The 27,283-nt window shown below is 50.2% G+C and overlaps 7 protein-coding genes across 7 annotated transcripts; 2 read left to right on the forward strand and 5 right to left on the reverse strand.

The window, feature by feature from the left end:
- Positions 1 to 679: 679 nt before the first annotated feature.
- On the reverse strand, positions 680 to 2,298 carry FTJAE_5000 (transcription factor Ask10p; the record flags this gene model as incomplete). The annotated part of the gene is made up of 3 exons (XM_037351464.1): positions 680 to 1,930; positions 2,005 to 2,130; positions 2,203 to 2,298. 3 exons carry the CDS (start codon positions 2,296 to 2,298, stop codon positions 680 to 682), a joined length of 1,473 nt encoding a protein of 490 aa, XP_037207895.1.
- Positions 2,299 to 4,192: 1,894 nt separating this feature from the next.
- Positions 4,193 to 6,170, reverse strand: FTJAE_5001 (ROD1-O-dinitrobenzene calcium and zinc resistance; the record flags this gene model as incomplete). The annotated part of the gene is made up of 4 exons (XM_037351465.1): positions 4,193 to 5,020; positions 5,075 to 5,837; positions 5,901 to 6,044; positions 6,106 to 6,170. The coding sequence occupies 4 exons, from the start codon at positions 6,168 to 6,170 to the stop codon at positions 4,193 to 4,195; spliced, it is 1,800 nt and encodes a 599-aa protein (XP_037207896.1).
- A 5,492-nt stretch (positions 6,171 to 11,662) lies between these two features.
- Positions 11,663 to 14,068, reverse strand: FTJAE_5002 (putative WD40 repeat; the record flags this gene model as incomplete). The annotated part of the gene is made up of 8 exons (XM_037351466.1): positions 11,663 to 11,698; positions 11,872 to 12,003; positions 12,183 to 12,468; positions 12,528 to 12,913; positions 12,972 to 13,139; positions 13,198 to 13,763; positions 13,824 to 13,960; positions 14,064 to 14,068. The coding sequence occupies 8 exons, from the start codon at positions 14,066 to 14,068 to the stop codon at positions 11,663 to 11,665; spliced, it is 1,716 nt and encodes a 571-aa protein (XP_037207897.1).
- A 1,715-nt stretch (positions 14,069 to 15,783) lies between these two features.
- FTJAE_5003 (mitochondrial Rho GTPase 1) lies at positions 15,784 to 17,764 on the forward strand (the record flags this gene model as incomplete). Its single annotated transcript, XM_037351467.1, has 2 exons — positions 15,784 to 15,793; positions 15,891 to 17,764. 2 exons carry the CDS (start codon positions 15,784 to 15,786, stop codon positions 17,762 to 17,764), a joined length of 1,884 nt encoding a protein of 627 aa, XP_037207898.1.
- A 308-nt stretch (positions 17,765 to 18,072) lies between these two features.
- FTJAE_5004 (mRNA (guanine-N7-)-methyltransferase) lies at positions 18,073 to 19,506 on the reverse strand (the record flags this gene model as incomplete). The annotated part of the gene is made up of 1 exon (XM_037351468.1): positions 18,073 to 19,506. One exon carries the CDS (start codon positions 19,504 to 19,506, stop codon positions 18,073 to 18,075), a length of 1,434 nt encoding a protein of 477 aa, XP_037207899.1.
- An 894-nt stretch (positions 19,507 to 20,400) lies between these two features.
- FTJAE_5005 (26S proteasome regulatory subunit N7) lies at positions 20,401 to 21,993 on the forward strand (the record flags this gene model as incomplete). The annotated part of the gene is made up of 3 exons (XM_037351469.1): positions 20,401 to 20,859; positions 20,930 to 21,735; positions 21,783 to 21,993. 3 exons carry the CDS (start codon positions 20,401 to 20,403, stop codon positions 21,991 to 21,993), a joined length of 1,476 nt encoding a protein of 491 aa, XP_037207900.1.
- Positions 21,994 to 22,755: 762 nt separating this feature from the next.
- FTJAE_5006 (alanine transaminase) lies at positions 22,756 to 24,248 on the reverse strand (the record flags this gene model as incomplete). The annotated part of the gene is made up of 2 exons (XM_037351470.1): positions 22,756 to 23,807; positions 23,858 to 24,248. The coding sequence occupies 2 exons, from the start codon at positions 24,246 to 24,248 to the stop codon at positions 22,756 to 22,758; spliced, it is 1,443 nt and encodes a 480-aa protein (XP_037207901.1).
- Positions 24,249 to 27,283: the final 3,035 nt, after the last annotated feature.

The raw sequence follows: 27,283 nt of genomic DNA on the forward strand, positions 1-27,283 counted from the left end.
ATTCAGCTGGGCTTCTATATACATGCATACCGTGTTCCCCGGTTCAACTTGCAGTGCCTTGTGATTTGATAATGCATGGTGATACCTGCCGCGTCTGAATCACAGCATCGCAGTCAAGGTTAGTCTTTCCAATCGATGGACACTTGTGAGCGCATTAGAATACCTTCCAGGTGACAACGTCCTACTGTGCCCAAAGAGACGGGATCTTGGGTAGATATTCACATTGAACACTGCAAAGACAAATTGTAGAAATGAAACTGTATAATATCATTCGAATACAGGCCAAGTAAGTAGGTATATAGACGTAAGCCAACTCGAGAACGACTCATCCAGCGCACATCCGCATTAATTTCTTCCTGCCGCAACTCAAGCCGCCAATAATAATCAAGGCAACAAGGACAGATTCCAAATATCAAAATCATGAGTCTCGACTTGCTCTTTTCAACCATATTCGTCTCAAACCACCAAAAGCCATATCAACTGCATCGTCACCAAACAATATAATGTCCTTGCTGCTGCCAGCCTCACTCTGAAGCACAGTCAAATCAAGAGACGAAAAAACAATTGTTGCTTGTGTATGCAGGACTGGGTATAGAGAACTCCCTCCCATTAAAATCAATTGTGCAGGGCCTCCGGCGCAATGGCTGTCACCCTTCGTCCGCCTCATTCAGGCCTCTCTCTAGATTGCCGTCTCCTTCTTTTCAGCTGCCGCTGGAGCAGCTACGGGAGCTGGAGCAGCAGCGGCAGCAGGAGCCTCGCCGCCAACAATACCAGCCTCTTGAGCGCCGTGCTCAGCAGCAGGAGTCACGGGAGTCACGGGAGACTGGACCTTGGCGTCAATGGGGTCAGCTGTGACCTGAGGGTTGGGCGACGTGGGCGTAGATCCTGCAGGGCTAGAGCCGGTGCTCAAAGGAGCTGTACTCTTTCCACATTCTGCGAGAACCTGGAACCATTTCTGAGCATCGGCAGCTGTGTGCGCCTTGAAGTTGAGCTCGGTTGAGCCGGTAAGCTTGCTGCTCATGGTCTTGGACTTGTCCTTGCCCTTGACGCTCAACTTCTCGCCCTGGACAGTGCCAATGACGGCGTCGGGGAGATAGATGGAAAGCTCCGGCTTAGGGTCCTGGCGGTTGTTATCCGAATCCTTGAACTCGTGGAGGAACTTGGAGGGCGTGACCACGTAGTAGCCTGTCGAGTAGCCCCAAGATAGCTTGTTGCGCGACTTGCGCTCCAGGGAACCCTCGATCAGAGCCTTGGTCGCAACGTGATCCATGTTGGGGAACTGGATCGCGTCAACAGAGCGGGCGGGCTCGTTGGGGTCAACGAGGCGGTCGGCGCTGCGGGCCTTGAAAGCATTCCACTCAAAGTCAGGGGTGACACGTTGGATGACCGAGAGCTGGTCGTTGTACAGCGCGCGTGTCTTGTCAGCCTGGCCGCCGGCAAGTTGTGTGAAGGCCTCCATGGCCTGCTGGACAACCTCAATGATGTGAGCCTCGAAGCTCTGGAAGTTGTTCTGAACAGCAATCAGGTCATTTCGGTGGTTGTTCTCGGCAATGACCTGGCTGTTGAGACGGTGCAGGACACCGCGGTAGACGACATAAGGGTCGTCGTGGCTGCTGAGGTGACCTCCAGCAGAGTCGAAAGAGGCCGCATGTTGCCCAAGCAGCTCTATCTGCTTCTGGGTGGTGTTGCGAGCCTTGTCAACCTCCTTCGCGCCCTTCTCAGCGCCATGGGCGAGCTCCTTAGCCTTGTGCTTGATCTCCTTATGCAAGCGTTCGAGGACGGGGAGAACAGAGCCCTTGATGCTCTTTTCGGTTTCGATGTTGGTGTTGATGAGCGACTGCGTGTTGGAGCGCATGTTCTCGAAGAATCCGGCAACGCCGCCCAGACTCTGGTCGAAGTGATGGCCCTCCTTGAGAGGGTTGTTGATGGCCTATTGTGCCTCGAGTTAGTGACCAAGGTCTACTGAAGCGACGGAAGTTAGAATTGGAATTGAGTTAAGCTCACCTTGAGCGCCCGTTCATATTCTTTGGCGTGGTGGCCATGGATCTTCTCCATGGCCTTCATGTACTCCTCTATGTAGCCAACAGCATGTTTCCATGCCTGGAGTCGCTCAGCAAGCAAACCGGCAGTCTATTCATTAAGAGGTCAGCTCAAATCTCCCCCAAAGCTGCATGTTTTACAGGGAGACCTCGGGTGACATACGCTTGAGGGATCAACTTCGGGAATGGCATCTTCGCTGACGGTGCTAAAGCCAGTAGTAGCCCTCGAGGGCAAGTCGGTTGTTGTAGGTGAAGCCATGTTGGGTGATGGGATATTAAGCGTTTTGGTGTATTTGGCGTCCAAGGGGGCGACGAACGAGGTGAGGTGTAGGATTATTATATGGATATAAATTCGAATTGGAGAGTTGAGATTAGATTTCACTGTCCAAGCTTGGCAGACAGGGAGGAAGGGAGGGGTTATTGAGCTTCTTTTCTGGTGCTCTTTGCAGGGGTCGGAATGGGGGAAGATCACAGGGTTATTTATATATGATAGGGACAGAGCATAAAGAGGTTGAATACTAATCAGTTCCTGGTTTTCTTGGCGAGGAGGCAATCAACTAAAAGTTAGATCATCAGGCTTAATATTGACGTCGTGGATAAATACTTAATGTGTTGTGCTGTACAGTATGTACGTACAACTTCGAGATGATCGCCAGGAGAGCTCATATGACGTCGAGATTCAGGCCACTTTAGTTGGGAGGGGAGGGGTTGTTGAGACAAGCCATGAAGAGCTGAAGGCCCAGCGCTAATAAAAAAGAGGCCAACCAACAGAAGACAGGTACCTAGGTAGGCCCTATAGAATTAGGTGGTCTACCGTGCTAAGTCGGTGAGAATACCTAGGTACGATCGAAATATTTCTTAGCACGAGTTAGTTATTTCAATATCCTGTTTTAAATGAGTTAAATACTAGGTAACGTTAGGTCTCAAAGGTGTCTATCATTCTTAATGCTACTACCTAAAGTATGTAAATGGTAGCTGAGTCCTTCAAGTGGTACAGTACAACAGATCATGCAATATTCACTCTGTATACCCTCAAAAGTCCCAGTTTCAGCTATCCAAGGATCACCACCAGCACCCGCACCAGCATCTAGATGCTCGTTCTCATCTTCTTCAAGCTGATCACTTTGCATCAAATCTCCGACAATCCAATCACTAGCGACAAACCAATCTATCCGTTAACCCTCACAACCATAGTGTGTCGAAGAACTAGTACCATGAACACCAAGACAAACCATCACCAGACCCGCGTTGATATCTCAGGTCATGACGTCAATCGCCCTTCAACTACCGCAAAACTCTGGACGTGGTCCCTTGAACTTGTGTCGCGCCGACATAACGACTAGGACCAGCTTGGTATAGATGCAACGATTTGTGTGTCCATCTCAAAGCTTGGCCACGGCTCCCTCCCTCTCTTGAAATATCAATACCTTGATCATGATACCGCTGCTGTATATCTTTTCTGGGAATGACACTATAGAATATGAATTACGAAAGATAATATCCTATGAACACAAATTGCCCACTACAAGTTTCCATCACTGAAACTCCCTCTTCTTCGCCAAACCTACTCACATGAGTTCTTCCAATTTCGCTCGATACAGCTGCGCCTACACACCACCACCATCGCCGGGAGATCGAGTTAAGAATATGCACTAAACAGTCCAACAAGCTTTTGCTCGGATGTCACCGAGTGCCGAAGAATTTCGTTCACTCGCCACCAAATCGCAAACGCCCCCTATGTCATTGTCGACAAATAGTAACCATTCACCATCTCAAGATATCTGTTTCTTTAATTCCATTCAACAAGGAAAGATATTTTACTGGTCATTTTAGTTCAGTCTGAATATGCCTTCCTTGAACACATTGCTCATCATCTTGCTATCATATCCTTCAAGGGTATTAATTATACAAGTGTCATCCTTCATCCATCGCTTTCCCTGTGTATTGTTCTGGACCCAATATTGTGAGATATCATCCGAGCCAAAGAGCTCATCACCCAAAAGTACGCCTTGTCTATAATTCCCATGGTTCGAGGCCTCCCGTAATTGAAAAACACATAAACGCCGGTAAGCCCTGCGAGGCTTATGAAACATACCCAATCAAGCGATGGTCATGTAAATACAAAGAAACAAAATGTAAACCGAGCTGCCCATTTAGGCAACTTGATTTCGGTTCTGCGAGGGATGCATCCTTCGGTAGGTTGAAGCATCATCCGTGTAAGCGCGGCCATTGCCAATCCAACTGGAAGGGCGCGATATATGCAGAGGATGATCCTCGCCGTCCTGGTCCTCGGATATCGTGCCTAGAGGGTCTGCTGGGTAATCCGTAGCAGGCGGTGTCCTGGGAGCGCTCAGCGCCGTCTGATAATCTGGCAACAGCAGGTCCCCAGTACCAGCACGTGAGCGAGCCGGGGTTTTGACAGCTGTCTGGTAGCTAGGGACTTTGTTGAGTTCAGTCAAATCAGAGACATCGAGATCGATGTGTTCAGCAGAGTTGCGTGATGAGTCTTCGGAGCTGTTGCTTCTGGTGAGTGCTGCCGTCGCAGGCTCCGATCTCGGAGCTGGGCCTTGGAAGGCAGACGTGGGGGACATGAAGCCAGGCGTGCCTAGTGAGCGCAGAGACGTAGAGGAGGTCGTTCTTCGAGAAGGGTCCAGCGACACATCGGCCAATCGAGATGAAAGTGCCGCAGGTGCGACAGGTAAGCTGTGCGCAAGCGCTGCGAGGTTTTCATTCGAGCCTGCTCGTGACTGTGCGTAGAAGGGACTGCTGACGCCTGACTGAAAGCCGGGCGTCTGGAAGCCACTAACGTCAACGTCCTCATACAACTGATCGAGAACATGCTCTCCATATCCAGGGGGAGCAATTGTCGAAAGTTCTCGCTCGTTGTTAGGTGTGGTTGGTGACTGGTCGACGAGGTTACCCTCCTCATCCAGAGGCATGTTAGGTGAGATAAAGATTGACACTGGGAGTGTTGCTCGAAGCTGCGAGAGATGTTAGTGAACCAGAACTCGTTGTGCTTTCGAATCTCATCTTACCTCAGAAATATGACCATCGGGATTGCAAAGAGCAACGGTCAGCTTAATTTTGTGACGGACCTTGATGCCGTGGTGGTTCAGATCTTGGACGCACTGGCGAAGTCTCTTGGGCAAGTTCAGCTTCTTGGTGACCGCCCAGCCTTCTTGACCAGTATCCTCAATCATATCTTGCCAGTGCTCTTCTCTCGAAACCTCAAACTTCCACATCGAGACCTCACGCTCTGTTCGGTGCTCCTTAGTGCCATAACCTGAGCCTGATCCTTGGACATAGCACTCGCGGACTTCCATCAACCGTGCCGTGATATCGCCCAGCTCGAGCCCTTTGAGTAAGGGTGTGAAGCGCATCTCCATTGTGACCAAGCCGCCAAACACTACGGCCTTTTGGGGGATGATGATTGAGTAATCAACCTTGTTGGGCCAGATGTTCTCGACACTCATGGCGTGGAGGAATTCCAGGGCGCCTGGCTCTAATGTTCGGATGATTCGAAGGTGCTTGTTGGCGTGCAAATCGTATGCAAGTTTCCCACGTCCGACGGTTGCCCTGAGTCTGTATGTGATGGATGCTTCGGGAATGCCCTCAACACTCTCAGCCATGTTGCCGGGAAGCATGTATTCGAAAGGCCATTCGTAGTTGCCGGCGGGGAGCGTCATGCTCTTGCCGTGCGTGCCGACAAAAGGCGCCCATCGGTGCTCGAGTATCGTTTGCGTCTTGTCAACCTTTTGTCCCGAAACACCAGGAGCGCTTCCTCTGGGATCAGCCCAGCTGCGTCGAGTCAGTCGCTTTCCTCTACAGAAACTGGTCCTCAAGTCGAGTCATAGAACTTACGTATGGCGTAGGGTTCCTACAAGTCGCAGTCTAACATCTTCGATTTTGAGGGATGTTTGTAGACACAAGACTAGTGTGCCTTTGAGAACTTGACCAGATGATTCGTGATCACTTCCACGGAAGACGATAAAGTCGCTGTCAAGGCTGAACATTAGGCGCAGTTAGTAAGTGGCCCGAGTCAAGTTATGGCTGAAGATCATCATACCGAATATCGAAAAGACTATATGAGTTTCGCCCCGTCACTGAAGCGAAGGGCTTAAAGGACGGCATGATAACGTATTGTGTTGTATAAGTGGTTGTGGTTTGCTGCAAAGCAGCATGGGAAGGGGGGGCAAAATGGGGAATTGGGTGATATGCCAAGAAGGGGAACTAGAAGGAAAAGAAGAATAAATTGGAGGAGACGGAACGCTTTTATTTAAGATCACGGCTAAGTTCAGTCGAGCGAATGCGCAAGGTGACGAGCTGCTACAACAGCGCAAGCCCGCACGAGTCGGCGGGATGTGTGGATACGGTACAGCCTCTAGAAAAGTTGAGTGGGGCTGTGAGATCAGGAAAAGTCCAAACCCACGAGGGAAGGGTTAAACAAGGGTTGGGTTTGGAAGTTCCATTCAATGGGAGGCGACAAGACGATAGCGCGAAGCAGAGCAGATCAAGTGGCGCGGCGTTTGGTGGAGTCAGGATTGCGATTTGATGCGATATGTAAAAGTTGAAAAAGAGGGTCCTGTTCTGATAAGACGCCCACCGTGTCGGTCTCATTAAAGATTTCTCATTCAGATGAACCTGGCATGTATGTATGATGAAGAAAGATATGGGTATGATGAAGAGGCGGCGAGCAACAAGGAGACGGAACAAGTTAGACGGGACAGCAGTGATCGGGGGCGACCATGATCCTTCTTTTACAGTCGTAGGGGTGTGGAGCTTCAATTGCGTGTAAATCCTGAAAAAGATCATGGGAAAATGAAAAGGAGTTGGAGAGAATAGAAAAGATTAGAATGACATTCGATGTACGCATCTCTCTGGCTTTGATCATGACCAGCCGGATATCCTCTCCCAGAAACAGAGACGGACTGGGCCCAGGCAGATCAACCAACCACTCCGTTCAGTGATACCACCCCTGCAATGCCGTCGTTTAGGGCAGGGTCCAAGCCTCTTTGAGGTAGTGATAACTGATAACAAGGCTTATTCTGCCCCTGTGGACAGCTTCAGCACAGTTACCGTACACAAAGCCGACATGGCGCGGTTGACGCAGGAAAGGTGCTGTGCTGTAACGGTAATTACGGTACAGGACAGGTCTGCCCTGCTGATCTGGCTGCAAGTGTCATGTATCATCTCTTCGTACATCGTACGTGCCGGAAGGTTGCGATGCTAAACGGGCGTCGGATGTTGGCGGGCCGGAGGAAACGGGAAACGACGAAACGTCAATAAGCCGCCTTGAACATCAAATTTGAGATAGGTAATGTATCGCGGTCTTTCATCGCCGATAAGAGGGTCCCAAAATACCAGGCTGCTTGTTGTAATTTGTCTCGGCCTCGTTTGTCTTACTAGCGAGAACCACTGTGGTTAGGCCAGAGCACGCAAGACACTCAACGACGATGCTGAGCAAGGCCAAGACGTTTGAGGCCCTGTAACGGACAAGGGATAGTGGGGCGGAGACGCCGCCGCAGTGCTTGAGGCTGGTTTGTTGCATGAATCGGGACGATTCGTGCTATCGAAGCCTGATGGAAGCTTTTTGCCCTGCAGGTTCAACGCTGTGCCGAGTGTCTGTGGTGCGTGGCGTCGTAACGCCGAGAATTGATGACGGTGGTAGATAGATAAACATCCGCAAGTACCTGAGCATCTCCATTAATAATAAAAAAGGTGACGATGATTGGAATTGCTTCATTTCAGAAGATCATTAATTGGGATGGCCCCCTAAGAAAAGTCTGTGTTGGCCACGGCAGGGTAAGCATCCATGTGCACCTGCCAAATGGTGTCATCGTTGAGCACCTTCTATGCATGTATTGGGCCTTCTCCAATTACGTAGAATACGAACCGGAAGGCACAGCCAATTCAGCTGCTACCTTAAGGTAAAGACAAAACCGTAGCAGTTACTTCACCTCAACTTAGTACTACCTACCCGTACATAACAGGTGTCGGTATCCCGGAGAACCAGTAAATCTATCAATCTCTTTCCCACATCACCAGTCAATCAATGGATGTCACGATGCCTCGAGTCAGAGACATTAAAGCCGGTCTATTATCGTGGAAGGGGCTCTACTGTACTGTACGTACCTCATCAAAGAACATTGAGACAAGACCGACATCTACGACCCCCACGCTGAAACCCCCAATACCATTCAATACCAAGCCCGGATTTACAGGACTAACTACTCCTTGGTCCATCCTTCGAGCTGTTCAACCTTGATTCAAGGATTCAAGGACAGTAATAAATTCTGCAAACGGCGGAACCAAAGACTTGGGAGTCATGGCAGGAATGCATCGAGTTTGGCAATGGCTTGCGATCTCGAAACTCTCTTGTCTATTCTTCTTGCGGCTCCGCTAATCTCTAGTCATTTTCTCAGGGAGGATAAGTACATAACCTGCCAGGCACGTTATTGTGGCGCTCGGTCATAGCACGGGATGTTTCCTGTCGTGATTGAATATTCGCTATCGGGTCGTTGCTTATCCACGAAACGAAGCGCTCAGCCAACCATATTTGTCACATTGTCCCATCGTGGGCACTGAACTGACGCCTTTGTCGCCATACAAGCTGTATGATGAAACTTACTTGCTATTCTGATGATCCTGCGCACGCACGGCAGTAATTGCTACTTATCATATGATTCTCAGCCATAGCACAACGATTGGCACATGCACTGGACATACGGAACATGCAGTTCTAGAATTGGGGGGCACGGCACGAGACCACTCCTACGACACCCTTCTGCCTCCCGTAAGTCATGATACTCAACCGAGATGGACTGAGCATCTGAAAGCTCCAAATAGTCAGGTCTGGATTGGAAGGCCCCAGACTTTGAACGGAACGGCCCCTGTCCCGGAATCTCTTTGAGGTTAATTCATACCCAGCACTATTGGGGTAAACATGTCGAAGATATGCGCTGATTCGATCTAGATCACAATAATCAGACCAGGGAAGGAAGAATCCAGACTCACCTTTAGCCGGACAAACCAGAACAGTCTGAACTATGTATGCATATGGTGAAGGTCCATCCTCTTGACAGTCCTTGCTGACTATCGGTTACCGGGACCGGGAACAGATACGAGCTCGCTTTTTACAATGCGGTTACAGACACCGATGACTGTGTCTTTCAGCCAAGCAGCTTTTAACCTGGCTGTCTGGCTGCATTATGCACTGCACTTTGACAGCATCCATGTCACGCCTAACAAGCTAGCCTTCAGCTTGGCTTGTCTCCATTGAACAAGCGCCCGTCGACGGCCCCTATGTATACCCGTTGATAAAGCACCGAGACGACGGGTCACCGACAAGAAGATCTAGTTAGCCCATTAGGACCACTCATGAGTTCGGTTGTGTCTCTTTGGGCTAATCAGTTTATCCGTGGCGGTACCACATCAGTTCAGCCGTAGGTACTCAAACCTTATCTCATGAAGGGTATCGTTTCCAGATTTCGGCGTTGATATGCACGTTCCGGGGATACAACGGCTCTGCGTCGGCATACTGTCGAGAAAGCCACCTCAGGTAATTACACCTCGGCAGCTCGGGTTACCTCTTATGTCCTGGCATATCACATACTTGTAACTTAGGGTTTCAAGGCTCCGACAACACATTTTCGCTAAAGCCTAGCGGAAACATTCGATGGAGTCTTTTCTTGCGGTTTTTATTCTCGAAAATTGGGCCTTTGATTCGGGAGCCCCAAGTACCGTACCGGACCCGTCCGTTGTACATACAATCAGCCTTGTAAAGTACGCAACCTCTGTGATCACCGCGCCAGGCGTAACAGTTTTCCAGCTCAGCTTTTGGTTGGTTGATTTGCTGCAGGCAGGGCCCGGAAATTCAAGACCGATAGACGCCAAATACCCATCAGACACGACACAGATGTACAATTGTTTCCCGAGCCAATCAACCTATTAACCTAAGTGCCCAAGTAATGATTTCTCAACGTCCAACGAGTCACCGCAAGTTCAAAGATCAATCAGGTCGCTAAAGCAACATCCAGCAAATCTCATCATGACTTCTCATGAGAAGCTCATAACAGCGCAAGAAGTTCATGATACATGCTCTATAACCAGTTCTGGCACTAATTGACTGAGGCCTCTTACAGTACTGTGACTTCATGATACTTTCGATATACAGATATCATCGGCTTATATCTACACCTCTCTGCCCTGTTGCTGGTGTCAAATGCTTAGCACACCCCATCAGGCAAGCCAGCCACCGCATGATGGTCTGTCCTGGCTGGCCCTTGTCCATCAGGTTTGGTTCGGCAACGGCCGTGTTAGTGGGCTGAGTAGCCGACCTCCCTTTTCCCGATTTGCAAGGATGATTTTCAATACTTGTCCCTAGTCCAGCCAGCCACGTCGAGACGCGATAACCAGCTATTGCTAGTCATCTAGTGAACGATTCAACCCTCTGTGTTTGAGGTTCAAGTTACGCTTCCACAGGGCCTGGTCCTTGCTTTGATGCACGGGCGCCGTCGACTCGGTAGATGAGCAACAGGCGTGCAATAAGCTCGCATTAGTGTGCGTGCACAATGTTTACAAATTAATCGATTGGTGGCTCAGGTTGGAGATTGCTGAAGATCCGTCGACTGAGACCTAATGTAGAAATCAAGATCTGATAACGTGAGATGGCAGATGGCAGTATTTCGCATTATCATGGCTACGCAACTGCATGCGCGTCTCTTGACGTTGTCTCTTGCGGAACGGACAATCGGCTGCTTTTCAGCACAATGTAATCTCTCGTCATTCTCGTAAATCTGACAGCTCTCGCTAACAGGAGAGAGATATCTCAGCCTCCTGCTTATCTAGAAACGTGCAGCAATTGGATGTATGTAATCGTTACGTGCGCTAGTCTAGTGTCTGGAGATCCACTGATATCTCTCGGAGGGATAGAAAAAAATCGAACATCTAAAATCAGGGTCCTGCAGCCATTGTGGACCTCAAACACGGCAACTCGTTGTATCACCGAAGAGCCTCCATCACCATGTGGGCTTGACGGAGACGTCTGATTGATAGGACCGACTCATTACTCCTGCAGGACAGCCCAAAACGGTTCCCCAACAGCTATATGACTCTTTGACTACCTATCCCGGCCGGTGCCTAAGCAAGTTCCTTAGCTGCCAAGAGCACATAATTTGTTGACCTTGGATCCTGGGCTAAAACTTGCAGTCAAAAAACAAGATCCGAGGTGGATTTCCGGTCTCAGTATCCGTATACCTACATCGGATTCAAACTATCAAATCCTGGAATCAACCAATGACTCAAACGACAACAACCACTCCCCCTTGCGTATAGCAGTTATTGGATCTCGCTTCACAGGCTCATCCAAAAAGAAAAATGAGGCCAACAAACCCATCATGAAACTCTATTCGCCAGTGCCCTTGTTACGAAGCCCATCGAGGCTCTTATCGCTCAGCATGTATCCGTCTATCATGATGTTGCTCCCGGGGCTTCTGCTCCCTTGGTCTGTGCCGTAAGCTCCGATCCAGGTCGCAGCCACGTTCTCATATGTCCTATTTTAGGAGTTTCACATGTCAGCCTGTCACTTGCGTTATGTGTATGCCAGGAACAAGCGATCGTTGATCTTAATAGTCCAATCGGACCGGAAGATCGACTTGAAGCTTGGTTTGGTGTAGCTTACCTGATTTGCAGCTCGTCATGATAGCGTTCTCTGTGAAATCCAGCCAACACACTGGGTGGGTATCAATTGATTTGTTCTGTTTGTCTCACCGTCAGTTTTACGACACCTTCCAACCTGAAGCTATCACATATCAACCCTCGCATTGAAACTTACAAGTACGGGAGGGAGCATAGGAATTCTGGCCCGCGGCTCCACAGGGTGTGCGATAGCCATTTCCTCGTCTTCGGTATCTAGGTTCGAGTTTGATCGCAACCTTGAGTTGGACGTGGTGGCCGTCTCAGCTCGCTGCAAAGCCGTATAGCGCGATGAGACAGATCCACGGTGTCGTACAGACTGCTATAGTAGTCAAATACTGTCAGCGATCGAGTCGTGTAAACGACGTGGCGTAGATTAAAGATGTCACAGTGCAATGCCGTGTAGCATCACATCTTCCGGCATCGTCGATGTTGGTGTTAAGCACATACCGCTTTGGGTCGGTGAAGCATGCCGACGCTGAAGTCCCACAGACAAAGACGCCCGTCTTCTCCCACGCTACCGAAACGATAGTTTCGCTCATCGCATCTCCAAGGGTCAAAGGCAACGGCTGATACCCAAGACTGGTGTCCCTGGCATCTAGCTACCAGAGCCGAGTCCGACAGTGACCATATTGATATCAAGTCGTCTTGTCCACCAGTCAATACGTATTGGCCATCTGGGGACCAACAAACACATGTTAGTCCTCCGTAATAGGAATAGAACACGTCGAGCAGCCTAGCAGCCCAGTCAGATAAGCTTCTCAACAAGATCAGGCGCCAGGAACTTCGACTCACTCTTCCTTCAGATAGTCAATGATTCTTAGCGTGCCGTCCTCGGACACAACAGCCAAGTGTCGGTTATCAGGCGAGAAGGAGAAGGCGTTGATTCGATGGTTGGATAACTTCCAGGCGGCGACTGGATTGACCTTTTGATTTTTGGAATGCACTGACTTGTTGATTCGAATAGAATTGTGATGAGCTCCGCCATTGCTGGCATCTAACGACTCACCACTCGTCCCATTCACATTTCCATTAATCGCTTCGTCTTCGGGGTTGAACTGAGCATCCTCTTTTTCCTTGTCATACACGACCAGCGACCCATCCATGTGGGCAGCTAGGAATAGGTTTTCTGATCCTGGAATCCATCGGATCGCCGCAACTGGTGTTCCATTAATTGCGCCCTAAGATATGCTGTCAGCGGACTGTCTGTCGAATACTAGATCCTGAGCACTATCCTACATTTTTGTTCAGTCGTGTATATCGCTGCGAGATCGGCTCCCACCAGATAACCTCTCCAGTTGAGAAGCCCATTATAACATCCAGATGCGAGACGCTCTTGGTATGGACATTAACATCATGACATAGACAATGCGCTTTCGTGAAAAGAATCTTGGTCAGATAGTCTTGCTACTCGTGATGTCAGTCGAGATGTCCGAGGATGGCCTCGCTACGCAACGGCACGAACCTTTGATGACGATGACATGTCAAGCCACTGGAAGGCGCGGTTAATGTTTGCAAAAGCAAAGAGGCCATCATTGGATCGCTCTGTAAGTTTCTTAGACAGGCTTTCGTTAACAATAACGCGAGAGATGAAAGACGAGTTGCTCTTTGTCATGTTGTTCTTGGGCTTTCTCTTCTTGTTCACATCCTTGGTCGGCACCTGGGTAAGCAAAGCATTGCCTTCGCCAAAAGCAGGTGCAGAACCAATGGTAATGGAGGTAGCCTGAGCATCACTTGTCGAACCGGTACGGCCCTCCTCACTCGTCTTGCCATTTTCGGCAGAGTAGCGGCCCTCGTTGGGATGCTCCTGAATACTGGATGGCGCGCCACTCAGGGCGAGGGTGGTCGAAGAGAGTCCTCTATACAGAAAGTTTGGAGCCGGACGACTCTCAAGGGCGATGAGAGAGACTGAGGTACCGGCGCTGGCAGGCTGCGGGAGAGTCGATAGCGGGTTCGGGTTGGGGACGGTGGCTTCGGAAGGATGGGGCGGAGGTGTCGCAAGATGTAGGTCTTCTTTAAGTGTATACGTGCCTGGTGGGTTTCACTACGTAAGTCGAGATGCCGCGAGATCATGGAGAAGTTATTGTCTACCTTCTCCAACCAGGAATTGCCATTCGGGACCTGTCGGATTCGATAACGTATTGTTTGTCTCTATCATGGGAACAGGATGTATGCCACCGGCGCCATAAGGCCCCATGGTGGGATATCGTGGCGGGGGAGGTAACACACTGGAATTCCATTGTGTCAGTTTGTGTCGGGCATAGACGAGCCGATGCGCAAACGCCGGCGCATGAGGAGATTATACGCAATGGGGGGAGGGAGTGGACGTACAACATGATGGCGTTTCAGAGAATGCTTGTATATTTTTCCAATGAGATGAGCTCTACAATTGACAGACTGAATGAAGGTATCGCGATATTTAGTCGTTACTGGATGGAAGTGGAAGCGGAAGTGGAGGTAGACGGTCGACGTTCGGAATTGGAAGGTGCTATACGTCACTGAAGAGCGAGGTAATGGCCCTGGGATAGCAAGACTCGGCGAGTCCTATACCTAGCAATCGATCGACTCGTGAGTACCGCAGCAAGTAGAAGAGGTTGACTTTGTGAGGCTGGGAGGATATAGCCGAGGACTGGTTGAGGTGAGAGGAGGATTGGGGTTGGATCATCGGACTCGGAAGCCGCAGGCGCAGCTGCAGGCAGACGATAGTGTGGGGTAAACTGGGGAAAACGCTACATCCATTCTGGCCATTCTAGCCATTGCAACGGCCAGGGTTCCAGAATGAAGGGCTACTAATGTAAGATAGTACCTCGATACCATTGGGCGTGACTTGAATATTGTGACATTTAGCCATTATCCAACACAGGCTGGCGAAATACACACTTCTCCTCTCACTAGCATTTCACTATGCGCGCTTTTCGATGAATCAACTTGAACGTCCAAAGTTTCTGGGTTGGAGCTAGGGGTTCTGCATGGCGCAACGGTTCCCGTTCAGCGTCAAAGTACCTACAGCAACTGTCGGTTGGCCGTCAGAGGTTGCATACAAACTGTATTGATGTTTCCAAACGTTTACCAGCTCCAGTGTCTAGACGCATTCAGATCTGTTGGGAATCGCCATGGCATATACATACAGTTTTAGTCGCGCCACTATATTATCCACCGAATCCTTCAATCGGTTGAACATGGATTCGATGTTCTGATCAAGACGTATCATGGACGGGTCAGTGAGAGATAAAGATCAGTCCATCGCATCTCTGTCGAGTTTACCGCCTGTGCAAGACTCATTCTATCAAATTAGAGAGAGAAAATAGTTTTGCTCATTTCCCAGATATTCGACCAATAATTACTCTACTCGAACCGAGCACCTACCCAGCAGGTCGGGCGTCAAGTGACGAGATGGATGAGTTGTACAGGAACCGAGCCCGAATATGTAGGCGCCAACTTACAGGCGGTATCAGCCTACCATCGTCTCCCAGGACCTGAAATGTGGGGACATTGATTCCCTGAAAGCTCAGGCTCGTACGGTGGCGGCGGTTCATGACAACACACTCACTGAAAGCGGGACGCATCTTTAATTGATCGTCCCTCAAACCACCCAATCCTTGCTCGTCGCATCACTTGTTTGTCTGCCATCAAACTCCAATTTTAGGTCTGGCACTTGGTTTGAATTATTAGCTGCATATTGGCAGCTCTACCTAATTTATCCCCTTCTCTGCACCGCTCTTTCTGTCTCGTCTTGTTTCTCATATAAAACTGAGGCATGGCCTGAGGTGATGGATCATCTTCTCTGCAAGACTCTTTTCTTTCGTGGCTCTCTCCAACTCGGTTTTCTATTCCTTGAACATCTCTGAATAATCGCCATATCCTCCAATTCGACCAATACATCTATCTGCTGACACCTCTGCTGTTGCCGCCGCTACGATTCATTCATTCCCCACGATCGACCTACCGAACCCACGATATCAGCAGACCACCGTCCCCGTACCGTTCCCTCTTGGGCATGGAACCTTAATGACGACATACTTTCACCAAATACTCCGATAATACCTCCATCATGGCCGCTGGTACGAACAACCTCCAACTAACTCGGCTCCGACTCCACTGCGAGCTCTTCAATCCAACAACAACTTGTTGCTCAAATGACTAACCTTCCTTGCGCAGTGCGCATCTGCGTCTGCGGTGATGAAAGTACCGGCAAATCGAGCCTCATCGCTTCTCTCGTTAAGGATCAATTTGTCAACAACAAAATCCAGCCCGTCCTTCCTCAAATCACTATTCCTCCTAGTATTGGTACGCCCGAGAATGTCTCAACAACCATCGTCGATACCTCAGCTCGCCCTCAAGACCGAACTACTTTGCGCAAAGAGATCCGAAAGTGCAATGTCATCCTCCTCGTCTATGCCGACCATTACAGCTACGAAAGAGTAGCATTGTTCTGGATGCCATACTTCCGATCCCTCGGCGTCAACGTCCCCGTCGTATTATGCGCCAACAAATCCGATCTGGCTGGTCAGGGCACCACACCTCAGGTAGTCGAGGAGGAATTGCTACCTGTGATGGCTGAATTCCGCGAAATCGATTCTTGCATCCGCACCAGTGCTCGAGACCATCGAAACGTAAACGAAGTCTTTTTCCTTTGTCAAAAGGCCGTAACTCATCCAATTGCCCCTCTATTTGACTACAAGGAGGGGCACCTCAAGCCTCTGTGCGTTGACGCTCTGAGGCGCATATTCTATCTTTGCGACAAAGACCAGGACGGATATCTCAATGAACAAGAAATGAGAGACTTCCAAGCACGTTGCTTCGATAAACCTCTGACAGCGGACGACCTAGACAATATCAAACTCAGTATCTCGAAATCGCTGCCCACGTCCGAGTTAGAAAAGGGCATTGACCTGCCAGGATTCCTGCAATTAAACAAACTTTATGCTGAGAAGGGTCGCCACGAAACTATCTGGATTATCCTTCGAAAATATCACTATACCGATAGTCTCAGTCTCGAAGACAAGTTTATTCGACCCAAGTTCGATGTTCCAGAGTACTCGTCGGCCGAGTTGAGTCCTGCTGGTTATAGATTCTTTGTGGATCTCTTCTTGCTGTTTGACAAGGACAATGATGGTGGTCTCAATGATCAAGAACTCGAGGCTCTGTTTGCCCCAGCTCCAGGGCTTCCCAATTCCTGGACCGACTCGTCGTTCCCCTCCTCGACTGTAAGGAATGAAGCTGGGCATGTTACTTTGCAGGGCTGGCTGGCTCAGTGGAGTATGACAACATTTATCGAACCCAAGACAACTATCGAATATCTCGCGTATCTGGGATTTGAGCCTTCGAACCCCAAGGAACCCATCACCGCGGCGCTCAAGATAACCAAGCCTCGCAAGAGAAGAAGACGTCCTGGTCGGGTGGAGCGTAACGTGGTCCTCTGCTACGTTCTTGGTGCATCAGGAGCAGGCAAATCCGCTCTCCTCGACTCATTCCTCAACCGCCCTTTTGATGGTCTTTACCATCCAACCATCAAGCCACGCCGCGCTGTCAACAGTGTCGAGCTACCAGGCGGAAAACAGGTGTACCTCATTCTGGAAGAGCTTGGGGAGCTGGAGCCTGCAATCCTTGACAATCCGGCCAAATTAGATGCTTGCGATCTTATTTGCTACGCCTATGACTCATCTGACCCCGACTCGTTCTCGCATATCGTTGATCTGCGGAACAAATACGCGCACCTTGATGAGCTCCCTTCGATTTATACGGCTCTCAAGGCAGATAAAGATAAGACAAACCAACGCTGTGAGCTTCAGCCAGATCAGTATACTGCCTCACTCAACATGAGCCTGCCGTTGCATGTGAGTGTCACCTGGGGTAGCATCAGTGAGCTTTTTGTAGCTTTTGCAGATGCCGCTACAAATCCTAGTACGGCTTTCCCCAGGAGCAATGAGGAGGGGCCTGATCGGACCAGTTTGTATATTGCATTGGGCGCCACGGCCTGCGCAGGAGTTGCTGCTTTAACGATATGGCGACGAGCAACGAATGCTCTTTAATTAGTGTCGCAGTTGAGTAGATGTTCACCGGACCTCAGCAAGTTTTGAGGAAGAGTCCGTTACTTGGAAAGAGGACAGGCATTGCATAGGGAGGAGTTGAAACTCACCATTCAGAAAGAAACATGATACCCAGCTCCATCGAAAACACATTTTCATCACATAGCTATATAATCAACAAACATCGTCTTTTCTTATCTTGATCGACTAGCCCTGGTGATAGTGGTGTCGTTTCTCCTGTATATGAGCCAAACTCCTTAACACCAAGCCCATGATACCACCCCCAATGTCTTATACCGATACAGAACTGATTAGACCTTATAGAAGCAGAACCCGACGTAGAAACTAGCAGCTTCCATCTCCTCATCGGATACCAGAAGAGGGCCTCCACCACGCTCCCGTACGCCCATGCGCTCGCTCAGCGGACCAAGCTCGCGGTCATCCTTCTCCGCCTCCCAGATTTCGGGAAAAGTGCGATGAAACTGCAACTCAAGGTTGTAGTCCTCGGCGAGAGCACGGAAGGCCTCCCAGGGTACGACATACTCAGGCACCTCCTCTACAGCTTCGTCTAGAAAGAAGTTATATTTCCAGCCGAAGGCGGGTCGAAAAACACCATCATCGGGTGTTTTCCCCGGGAAGCGCACACGGTAAATCGAGTTACCCCATTCAGCGGTCGGCTCCTCCTCGCCCTCTTCCAGCTCGCCATCCTCTGGCTCCGTTTGTTGCGGTGTTGTCGAGCCATCGCCGTTCTTTTCTTCGCTTTGCTTAGCTGCATGCTTGGCAGCAGCCTCCTCGTTGAATTTACGGACTCGCTCGCCCAGAACATCAGAATTAGGGATGCAGCCGATGAAACGTCCTCCTTTCTTGAGTGCTCCAGCGACATTGCGGAGCATGTTACGCGCATTCTTTTCCGACTCGAAAGCATAGTGCATAGAGAACATCATGCTGACAACGTCGAAACCTCGGCGGTTCATAGGTGAAGGGTCGAAGCCGACTTGCTGGATGATGTCGAGGTTCTCAATGGACTCGCCGAAACAATCTTTGACGTGGAAACGAGCGTCGAACAAGCGCGGCGGCGGTCGTCGGTGTCCGCCGCGCCCACCTCGCCCGCCACGGCTACCCAGTGTGCGGTAGCGGTCGCGGGCTTGCTCGATACTCACGTCAGCGGGATCGAGTCCGACATAAAGCTGAATTGGTTGAGGAGCCTGCTGCCATTTGTTGAGATCGCCGCCCTTTCCACATCCCATGTCCAGCACAAGTAGGTCCTTGCCACTGGAGCGTCCAGCTTCGCGCGAACCAGGGGTGTGGTCTTCATCGGGTGAATAACGCTGGATGATGCAGCTCTTGATCCAATTGTTGAAAACACGGAGTCCCTTGATCTTGCTGTCTCTTGTTCTCCAGTCGCGACCACGCTCTGGTACGTTGTTGTAGTGGTGTCGCACAAGATCACTGTTGTTTCGAATCCTCTCCTGTTCAGCTTCGGCGGCTTCCTCAGCCGCAGCTGCGCGTTCTCGTTCGAGCTGGCGCTGTCGGATGGCATCACGCTCGGCCTCTGAGATACGCGCACGCGCACCGGGGCGCTTCAGCTTTCGAGGCTGCTCTGATGGCGAGAGGGCGCGCCGCTTTGCTGGCTGAAGTGATTTGGCATTGTATGGCTGGGGTAGATCATCTTGAGGTTCGTCGTTGGCAGGACGCTTGCGGTGGTTTCGCTCGTCACCGTCGTCGCTATCAGAGTCTCTGCCCATTTCTGGCAGTTTCACTCGTTCTTTTTTTGAAATATGTGTCGATTGACGTTGCAATGGTAGATGCGAAGTTGGATGTTAAAGTTATTGAATTGAAAGGGAAATGGAATATGATGCAAGTTCTGTATCTAATCTCAGCGTTGCACTGATGTAAGGGCGCTCGGCCCATGCGGTCCAGCTGCATCAGCCTACCCTGCACCTATTGGTCTATAGCCACTGCAACTCAATGAATGAATGATGACTTATTAACTGCTCTGTGTCTACGGAGAATGCTATTTACTTTTCAACTGAAAACAATTTGATGAAAAGTCAGTCATACTTGGCTACGTCAATGGCGAAAGGATAATGCCATGGCCGTGCTGTAAGGGTTTTTGACTGCCAGATAACTACGACGTAAGCAATGCCAAATAACTTATACATATCAAAGAATTGAGTACTTATTGAACCCATGACGGCATTCTGCTATTCCATTGGCTACCAAGCATCAGGGGAGGCTGAAGCACGACCTAATAACTATTCGCTGTGCAACTCATTATATACCAAATCCTTTGAGCTTGGTAAAGTTGAGCTGAGTGCTCGAGGTACGTACCAGTCCATCAGTGCGTGTCCCGCTGGAGCCTTGCAGCACAAAGCCGCCTAGCAGACCCCCACTATCGCCTCGCCATCCAATGGATCCAACTGTCATTGGATTAGGTGCTGTATCTGCTCAACACCAAGCTCTATCGACCTGCCTCTGAGCTTCTCTCGTCATCCACCCGTCAAACCACAACATCAACAACAACAGCAACGCCCAACAGCGAAAAACGTCACCGTTCTCGATTCTTCTGGGCAACTGCCGATACCGCACTCTGCGCTTAAAACAATCCCAATCTCTCGACGACAGCGACCTCCTCCATCATGGGTTCCGACCCCCAGTACGCGAAGTGGCCATTGCTGCCTCTGTCGCAGCACGTTTTCACCCTCACAAACGGCTATGCCACCAAAAATGCGCAACGAGCTGCTGTAAAGGCCCTTCAAGATGCCATCGCACGGGACAAGATGGCTCCTTTTTACCGATATCTCGCCCATCCACTCGACGGCGTCCTTAACACTCTTGGCGAGGGCGGCTCTTCTGCTCCTGGACGACCTCTCAGCAGAAAGTCCAGCCTTGTTGGAATGATTGCTACTAAGCCTGCCACTACCATCGTCAGTCTTCCCTGGGACGAGGGCCTTTACAACCAGTTGAAGGAAGACAATGACCGGGAGCTGGAAGAGTTCCAGAAGGAGGAGGATGACGCTGTTGAGCAAGCTGGTGACACCGAGGTCATGGCTGCTCAGGGGAAGCGAGCTGAGTTCTGGGCTCGTGTTGGAGACAAGGTATGTTTGTTATCACATAGAAACCCAGGTTCTAGCCACAAATTGACTTCGCCTGCTAACACCCACCAAGGACAAGGCCATTGCCGCCTATGAGAGCCTCTCCGAAAAGACGGGAATCCTCGGTACCAAGATCGACGTCGTCCTCGCCATAATACGCATGGGCCTCTTCTATGGCGACAAGCCTCTTGTCAAGAAGCACGTCGAGCGCGCCAAGACACTCGTCGAATCAGGCGGTGACTGGGACCGCCGTAACCGTCTCAAGGCCTACGAGGGTCTGCACCTACTCACACTTCGCTCCTACAACCTCGCCGCGCCTCTACTGCTCGACTCTCTCTCCACATTCACCAGTTACGAACTCTGCACCTATTCCAACCTCGTCGTGTACTCCGTTCTTGCTGGTTCAGTCTCCCTCAAGCGAGTCGATTTCAAGTCAAAGGTTGTAGACGCACCTGAAATCAAGGCTATTCTGGGTGATGGTGAGGACAAGCTTCTTGCTCTGAGTGGTGCCCTCAGCGCTGGCCCTGGTGCTGATGACACTACCGGTGCGAAGGCCCCGAAGACGGCCACCGCTGCTGTCAACCTGACCACGTTGGGTACCAGCACGGAGCAACCTGAAGCTGAGATGGCCATTGACTTTAGCCCTCTAGCGCTGCTCGTTAGTAGTTTGTACAACGGAAACTATAAGACCTTCTTCAAGTCTCTGGCTGAGGTTGAGGAGCAGTTCCTAAACCAGGATCGCTATCTTCATGAGCACAAGAACTGGTTTATTCGGGAGATGCGACTTCGCGCCTATCAGCAACTTCTCCAGAGCTACAGAGTTGTTGGGCTGGAGAGCATGGCCAATGACTTCGGAGTCACAGTTGACTTCCTCGATCGGTATGTGACACGTTACGCAATTTTCATGAATGAACACAACCTGACAGATTCTCTACTAGTGACCTCGCCCGCTTCATCGCAGCTGGGCGTATCCCCTGCACCATCGATCGCGTGACAGGCAAGGGTGTGATCGAGACAAACCGCCCCGATGACAAGAACAAGCAGTATCAGGATGTTGTGCGACAGGGTGATCAGCTCATCACAAAACTACAAAAGTACGGCCAGGCTGTGCGACTGAGGGGTAGTGAGAGGGCATAAATGAGGCGATTTATAGATGAGGAAGCTGGTGCTTGGCCTTTGTCATGCCGTAACTAGTGGGGGAATAAAGCGAAGAGACAGAGAATAAGCCCATGCCTACATATTTCCTTGACTGACTGTACAGTACGTACAGTACAGATATGATACGATATGTTTATGTTATGGATTAGACAAGCCATTGCGGTAATAGTCTTAGTAGTAGATTGGCTGGGTCCCGGTGAAGAGAGCCAGAAAAATGGGCTGATCTGATATCACACCCCTTCCACACCGAGGTGACTGACAACTGCACACACACTGCGGAGCTACGTTAGCTGCATGTATCCGAATGGAATGATATGATATGATATGATATTAAGCATACAGCTAAGAGTCGATCTACCCCAGTCTTCTTCTCTGGTACCTGCGCATGCAAGCAAGGGTCAGAATCGAAAGATCAACAGCACACGTCTACCCCGGATTTCTCTGTCGTGTTCCGACAGGCTAAGAGTCTTGATTGATTGATTGATTGAGGTGGGACACGCCATATTGACTGATACATAACGAAAATGCTAGATTGGTGAACTTCTGTCTATCCGATACCTATCGGGGCGCTAAACTATGCAAAACGATTTCCTGTTTGATAATCCTAAATTTTTATCTCTTTCTCCTCCGCACGCCAGATTGTCGCTCCCGCCCTGGGGCCCCGCTCCAAGTCCGGCTTTGCGACAGGCGTATCGGGGGTTCGACTCACGATGACAATACTGCGCAACTGCGACTGATGCTTCATCGGTACTTCTCGAGGAACTCCTTGTGGAACTTGACGATGCTGCCAACCCACTCGGTGCCAGGTGCGAGGAAGGTTGTTCTGAAATGCAGGGTACCCTCTTTCTGACCAAAGCCTGAGCCGGGAACGACGCAGATACCGGTGGCCTCGAGGAGACGCATGCAGTAGAACTCGTCTGGGCTTCGACCCTCTGCCTTGGCAGCCTCGGCGGCCTTCTCGGGCAGGTTGATGGTGGGGAAGAGGTACATGGAACCCTGGGGCTCGGCGCACTCAACTCCCTCCATCTGAGAGAAAGCCTTGTGAAGGGCGGTAGCACGCTCTTGAAGACCGGTGAAGATTCCATCATACTCCTTCTTGTAAAGCTCATGCGAGGGCTCGCCTGGCTTGGGAGGGTTGACCATCAACTCAACGATGCACTGACCAATAACAGGAGCGCAGAGCATGATGGAAATGAACTTGTAGATGTTGGCCTCGACCTCGGCATCGAAGTTGACAAGCTCGAAGTAACCTCCACGGTGACCACACTCGCCAACCATGCCCTTGGAGACACTGTGTAGAGAGGCGAGCTCGAGGCCGTCGAACTTGCCAGGGTTCTCCTTCTCAAGGGTACGGAGGACAGCCTTGAAACTGTGGAACTTGCCGACAAAGACATTTGTCTGGTACACCTCGTCGGCCATAACAACTAGGTTCTCCTTGTTGGCGAACTCAAGGACAGCACGGATGTCCTCCTCGGGAAGAGAGGCACCGGTAGGGTTACCGGGGTTGATAATGACAATGCATCGAACGTCAATGCCGTCAGCCTTGGCCTTTTCGTATGAGGCACGGATGGTGTCGACGTCGGTACCCCAGTTCTTATGCTCATCCAGGAGGTAAGGAACAGCTGTGGCGTCCAACAGGGAGAGAGTAGCAGTGTAGAGAGGGTACTGAGGAATTGGAATAAGGATGCCGGTCTTAGGGGAGGCGCAGATGACGTTGAGAAGGGTGTTGACACCAGAGGAGGCACCGGCGGACAGGTAAATGTGATCGGGATCTGCAGGGAAGCCATCGCGACCTGAGACAAGTTAGTAACACAGCAGAAACAGAAGCGACGGCAGAACCCACGTTCAATAAACTTGGCGATGCTATCGCGGATAGCAGGAACACCGGTGCTGGCACTGTAGGCGCCAACGGAGCCGATCTTGCTCAGGAGGAACTTGGCGCGCTCGATGACATCGGTCTGGTAGCCAAAGTGCTTGGTGAGGGCCTCCTCGTTCTGAAGCAGTATAGGGTTCTCGAGAAGACTGGCGACCTGGCGGAAGAAGGTGATGGGCTTCTGGTCGAGCTGTTGAGGGTTGCCAATGTTTGCAGAAATAACCTGTTTGAAGGGGAGATCGCCGGTATCGCCCTTTGCGATCTTGGCTCGGTATTCCTCGGACTTGACAGCAAGTTCACCACGAACGGCGTACTTGGCAGCGACGACTCGCTGGTTGATGTTCTCTGAAGTCAATCTCATTTTGGCAGGATAGGTAGAGAAGAATGAGGTAGAGGAGGAAGAAGTCGAGGTATAAGGATAGAGGTGAAGATGATAGTGGGGAGTAGTAGTAGAAGCAGAAGCAGAACTTTTTGGCGGGGTGAGTAAGGGTCGCGGGGTAGATGTGGCAGTAATAGATTTACTCCAAGCGCAAGCACGGGGACCAATCTTATAGTCTGTGTAGATACCAAAAAAGTCGAACGAGTTAGCAATCGAATCATCCAATATTTATAAAGCGAATCATGTAAATTGTCAGTGCTTTTGTAGGCCTGAGTTTTGAGTCAAGGGGAGAGAGCAAGGTGAGAGAAGTGAGGTGAGGTGAGGTAGGTATCAGACAAGGATGAGATAGATGAGGAGGATAGAGGGGGAGCATACAATGAGAGAGTATTACACCAAAACAACACTATTGTCGGTGTAAGAGGGTATCGTGAGCTAGGTAGGTAAAGATCAAAGAAAGAAGAAACTCGACTGAGTCGGGAAGAGAGGATAGAGCCTGATACAAATAGACCAGGCAGACGAGACAGGACAAGACAAGACAAGGCAAGAAAAAGACTCGGCTCAGAACTAATGTCTAGGTAATAGAAATCCTCTCGTAGACAGAAGCACTGTTAGTAATAAAAAGCAGAGCAGAGCAGAGCAGAGCAAAGCAAAGCAAAGAAAAGAAGAGACCCAAAACCTTTCACTAAAAAGGTAACTAACTAATCCACTCTCACCCACTCACACAACACACATCGCCATCGACATCGTAACCTTGGGCCGTAGCGCAACCCACGTCTGGGGACGGACGGAGACCCGGAGTGGATGTGATGCAGATTGTGCGGTTTGTAGACAAACAAAACACCTCAAGTAAGATCAAATCAAATCATGGGGTCCCCAAAATCAGCGCATTATGCTTGTGATTGCATGACTTGAGCGCAGTGTCCATGACGAGGTAGACAAATTGAATGGCTTCAACCCAATCCGATCAACGGACGACATCCGGGGGTGCTTTGGGGGAGAGCGTGGAGAGAGAGCCTAGAGCCTAAGAGCGTGGGTGATGACCTGGAGACAAGCAAGGGTGCTCCAAATTGGACATTGGGGTTCATTGACTGACTTTCAAGGCCCGGAGCCGGGACGTGACCCCGGAAGGGCACAGACTCATACAGACGCAGCTGCACATGACCATGACTGAAATTCATGATACCCTCTCTCTCCCGGTCTCCGGGCACTTTGTCCGAAGCCCTCGGAAGACTCCGAACATTGATAACAAGAAAGGAAAAAAGAGATACAAGGCAACAGAACAGGCTCTCGTTGACCCGAGACCAGCCGGACTCTATCTCGGATCCAACGCCGCTCTTCGGCACTCGCTCTCATATCAGAAGAGAAAAAAAGAGGCGGCTGAAGAAGGACATGATAAAACGTAATACGTTGAAACAGAACATGGATAACAAGGTGCAGGGGTAATGACAGTGCAGCTGCAACAAAAGCCATGAAGGACAGCTATAAGAGATCCAATCGAACGTAGTGTCTTGCGCCATATCTCTCAGCTGTCTTTCTCTGTCCTTGTCTCCTAGATCATCTTCCAAGAGCATCTCGCTCCCGTTTCACTGGGACCGGACCGGCCCTGCAGACTGGGGCGCAGATGCATATAAAGAAAAAAACAACGCAATTGGGCGAGACAATAAAGAAAACCCAGAGAAATCTTCCATAGAAGTTCTCAGAAACGTACCTGAGGTAGCGGGGCGCAAGGTGCTCGCACATCGTTGACCGGGCTCGTTGATCTCGGGGCTAGCAGCCAGCCTCGAAGGTTTTAAAGGCGGCTGGCATCGCAGCGTCTGGCCGAAGCGGACCGATGCCACGGGACTTCGACAGGCTAGCATTAGGTCTTTGACGCCAGGAAATGATATTCTTCTGTGGTATCCTGTCCTGTCTCTGTGGAGGCGTGCGTGGAGCTTTGATGCGGAACGATACAAGGGTCCTGGCCGCTGAGACGGTAGTTGAAAGAACTGCCGTTCAAAATATAAGTACGTACGTGCAAGAGGAAAAATAAATATGTATAATGCCCAAGACCTACAAGGTTTGAGAGCCAGAGTCTGATTGTGAAGCGAAAGTTACTCTGTTGTCTGGCCAGATAAGCTACTCACTCACCACTAACCTGTTGAGCTAGTTTGGAGATCAATATAATAAGATCCCGTCAAAATCGCTATCACCTCGCCGCTGTTTGGTCTCGCTTATTCCCGTGGCGGGTAAACTGTGACTGGGAGCTTTACGTAGTAGGGCGCAGATATACCTGGGAGTCACCGCAGATCCGTTTCCGCAATTGTGATTGTTGACGAGAAATAGGTAGAAGACAACAGCGCGAGATAATGTATTCGAATCAAAGAGGGGCAATGTCCTTGTTGGGGTTGTAAGAGCCAAGATTGTGATGGTCACGCTTGTGTGATTAAACGCACTCTACCTCGTAGATAATCTCCGTGCAACATTCACCTCTGGGATTAGATGCTTGGTACAAATCAGTACGTTCTGGCTTTTTTTATACCGCTTGTTGAGATTGTCTCTCAAAGAATTTGCCCGATATCGTGGTTAGGGACATTGTGTGCAAGGGTTTAAATAGTCGAGACCACCGGTCTCGGATCAAGTACAGTAATCTAGTCAGAACCAATTGATCAGTCCCCCAAATGTCTTGCCTGTATAGTAGCCCTGTCACGATAACTACCTACCAGTAGCTACTAAAGCTTGTGTGACAACTTAAGACAGCTAATACAACATTGTCAGATAAGGTGCAACACCTTAAAAATACAGCTTCTCATTGGTCAGCCATGTTTTCAACTCAAGCTCTCGGTGAACATCACAGCGCTCATACTTGGACCTACTCACCGAGATGATTAGTGGGGTCAAGCATGGCAGTGCCCGACCATTACGGCGCTACGTTTTGCCGACAGCCGCCTAACGTCGCCTGTATCCGTAAATTCTCTACTATCACGGCGACTGACTGACGTACAGCAAGATCAAGCCATCTGATCCACGTCTATCGAAAT

Source organism: Fusarium tjaetaba (assembly GCF_013396195.1).
Source record: "Fusarium tjaetaba strain NRRL 66243 chromosome Unknown NRRL66243_c0000093, whole genome shotgun sequence".
In the NCBI taxonomy this organism is placed as follows: Eukaryota; Fungi; Ascomycota; class Sordariomycetes; order Hypocreales; family Nectriaceae; genus Fusarium; species Fusarium tjaetaba.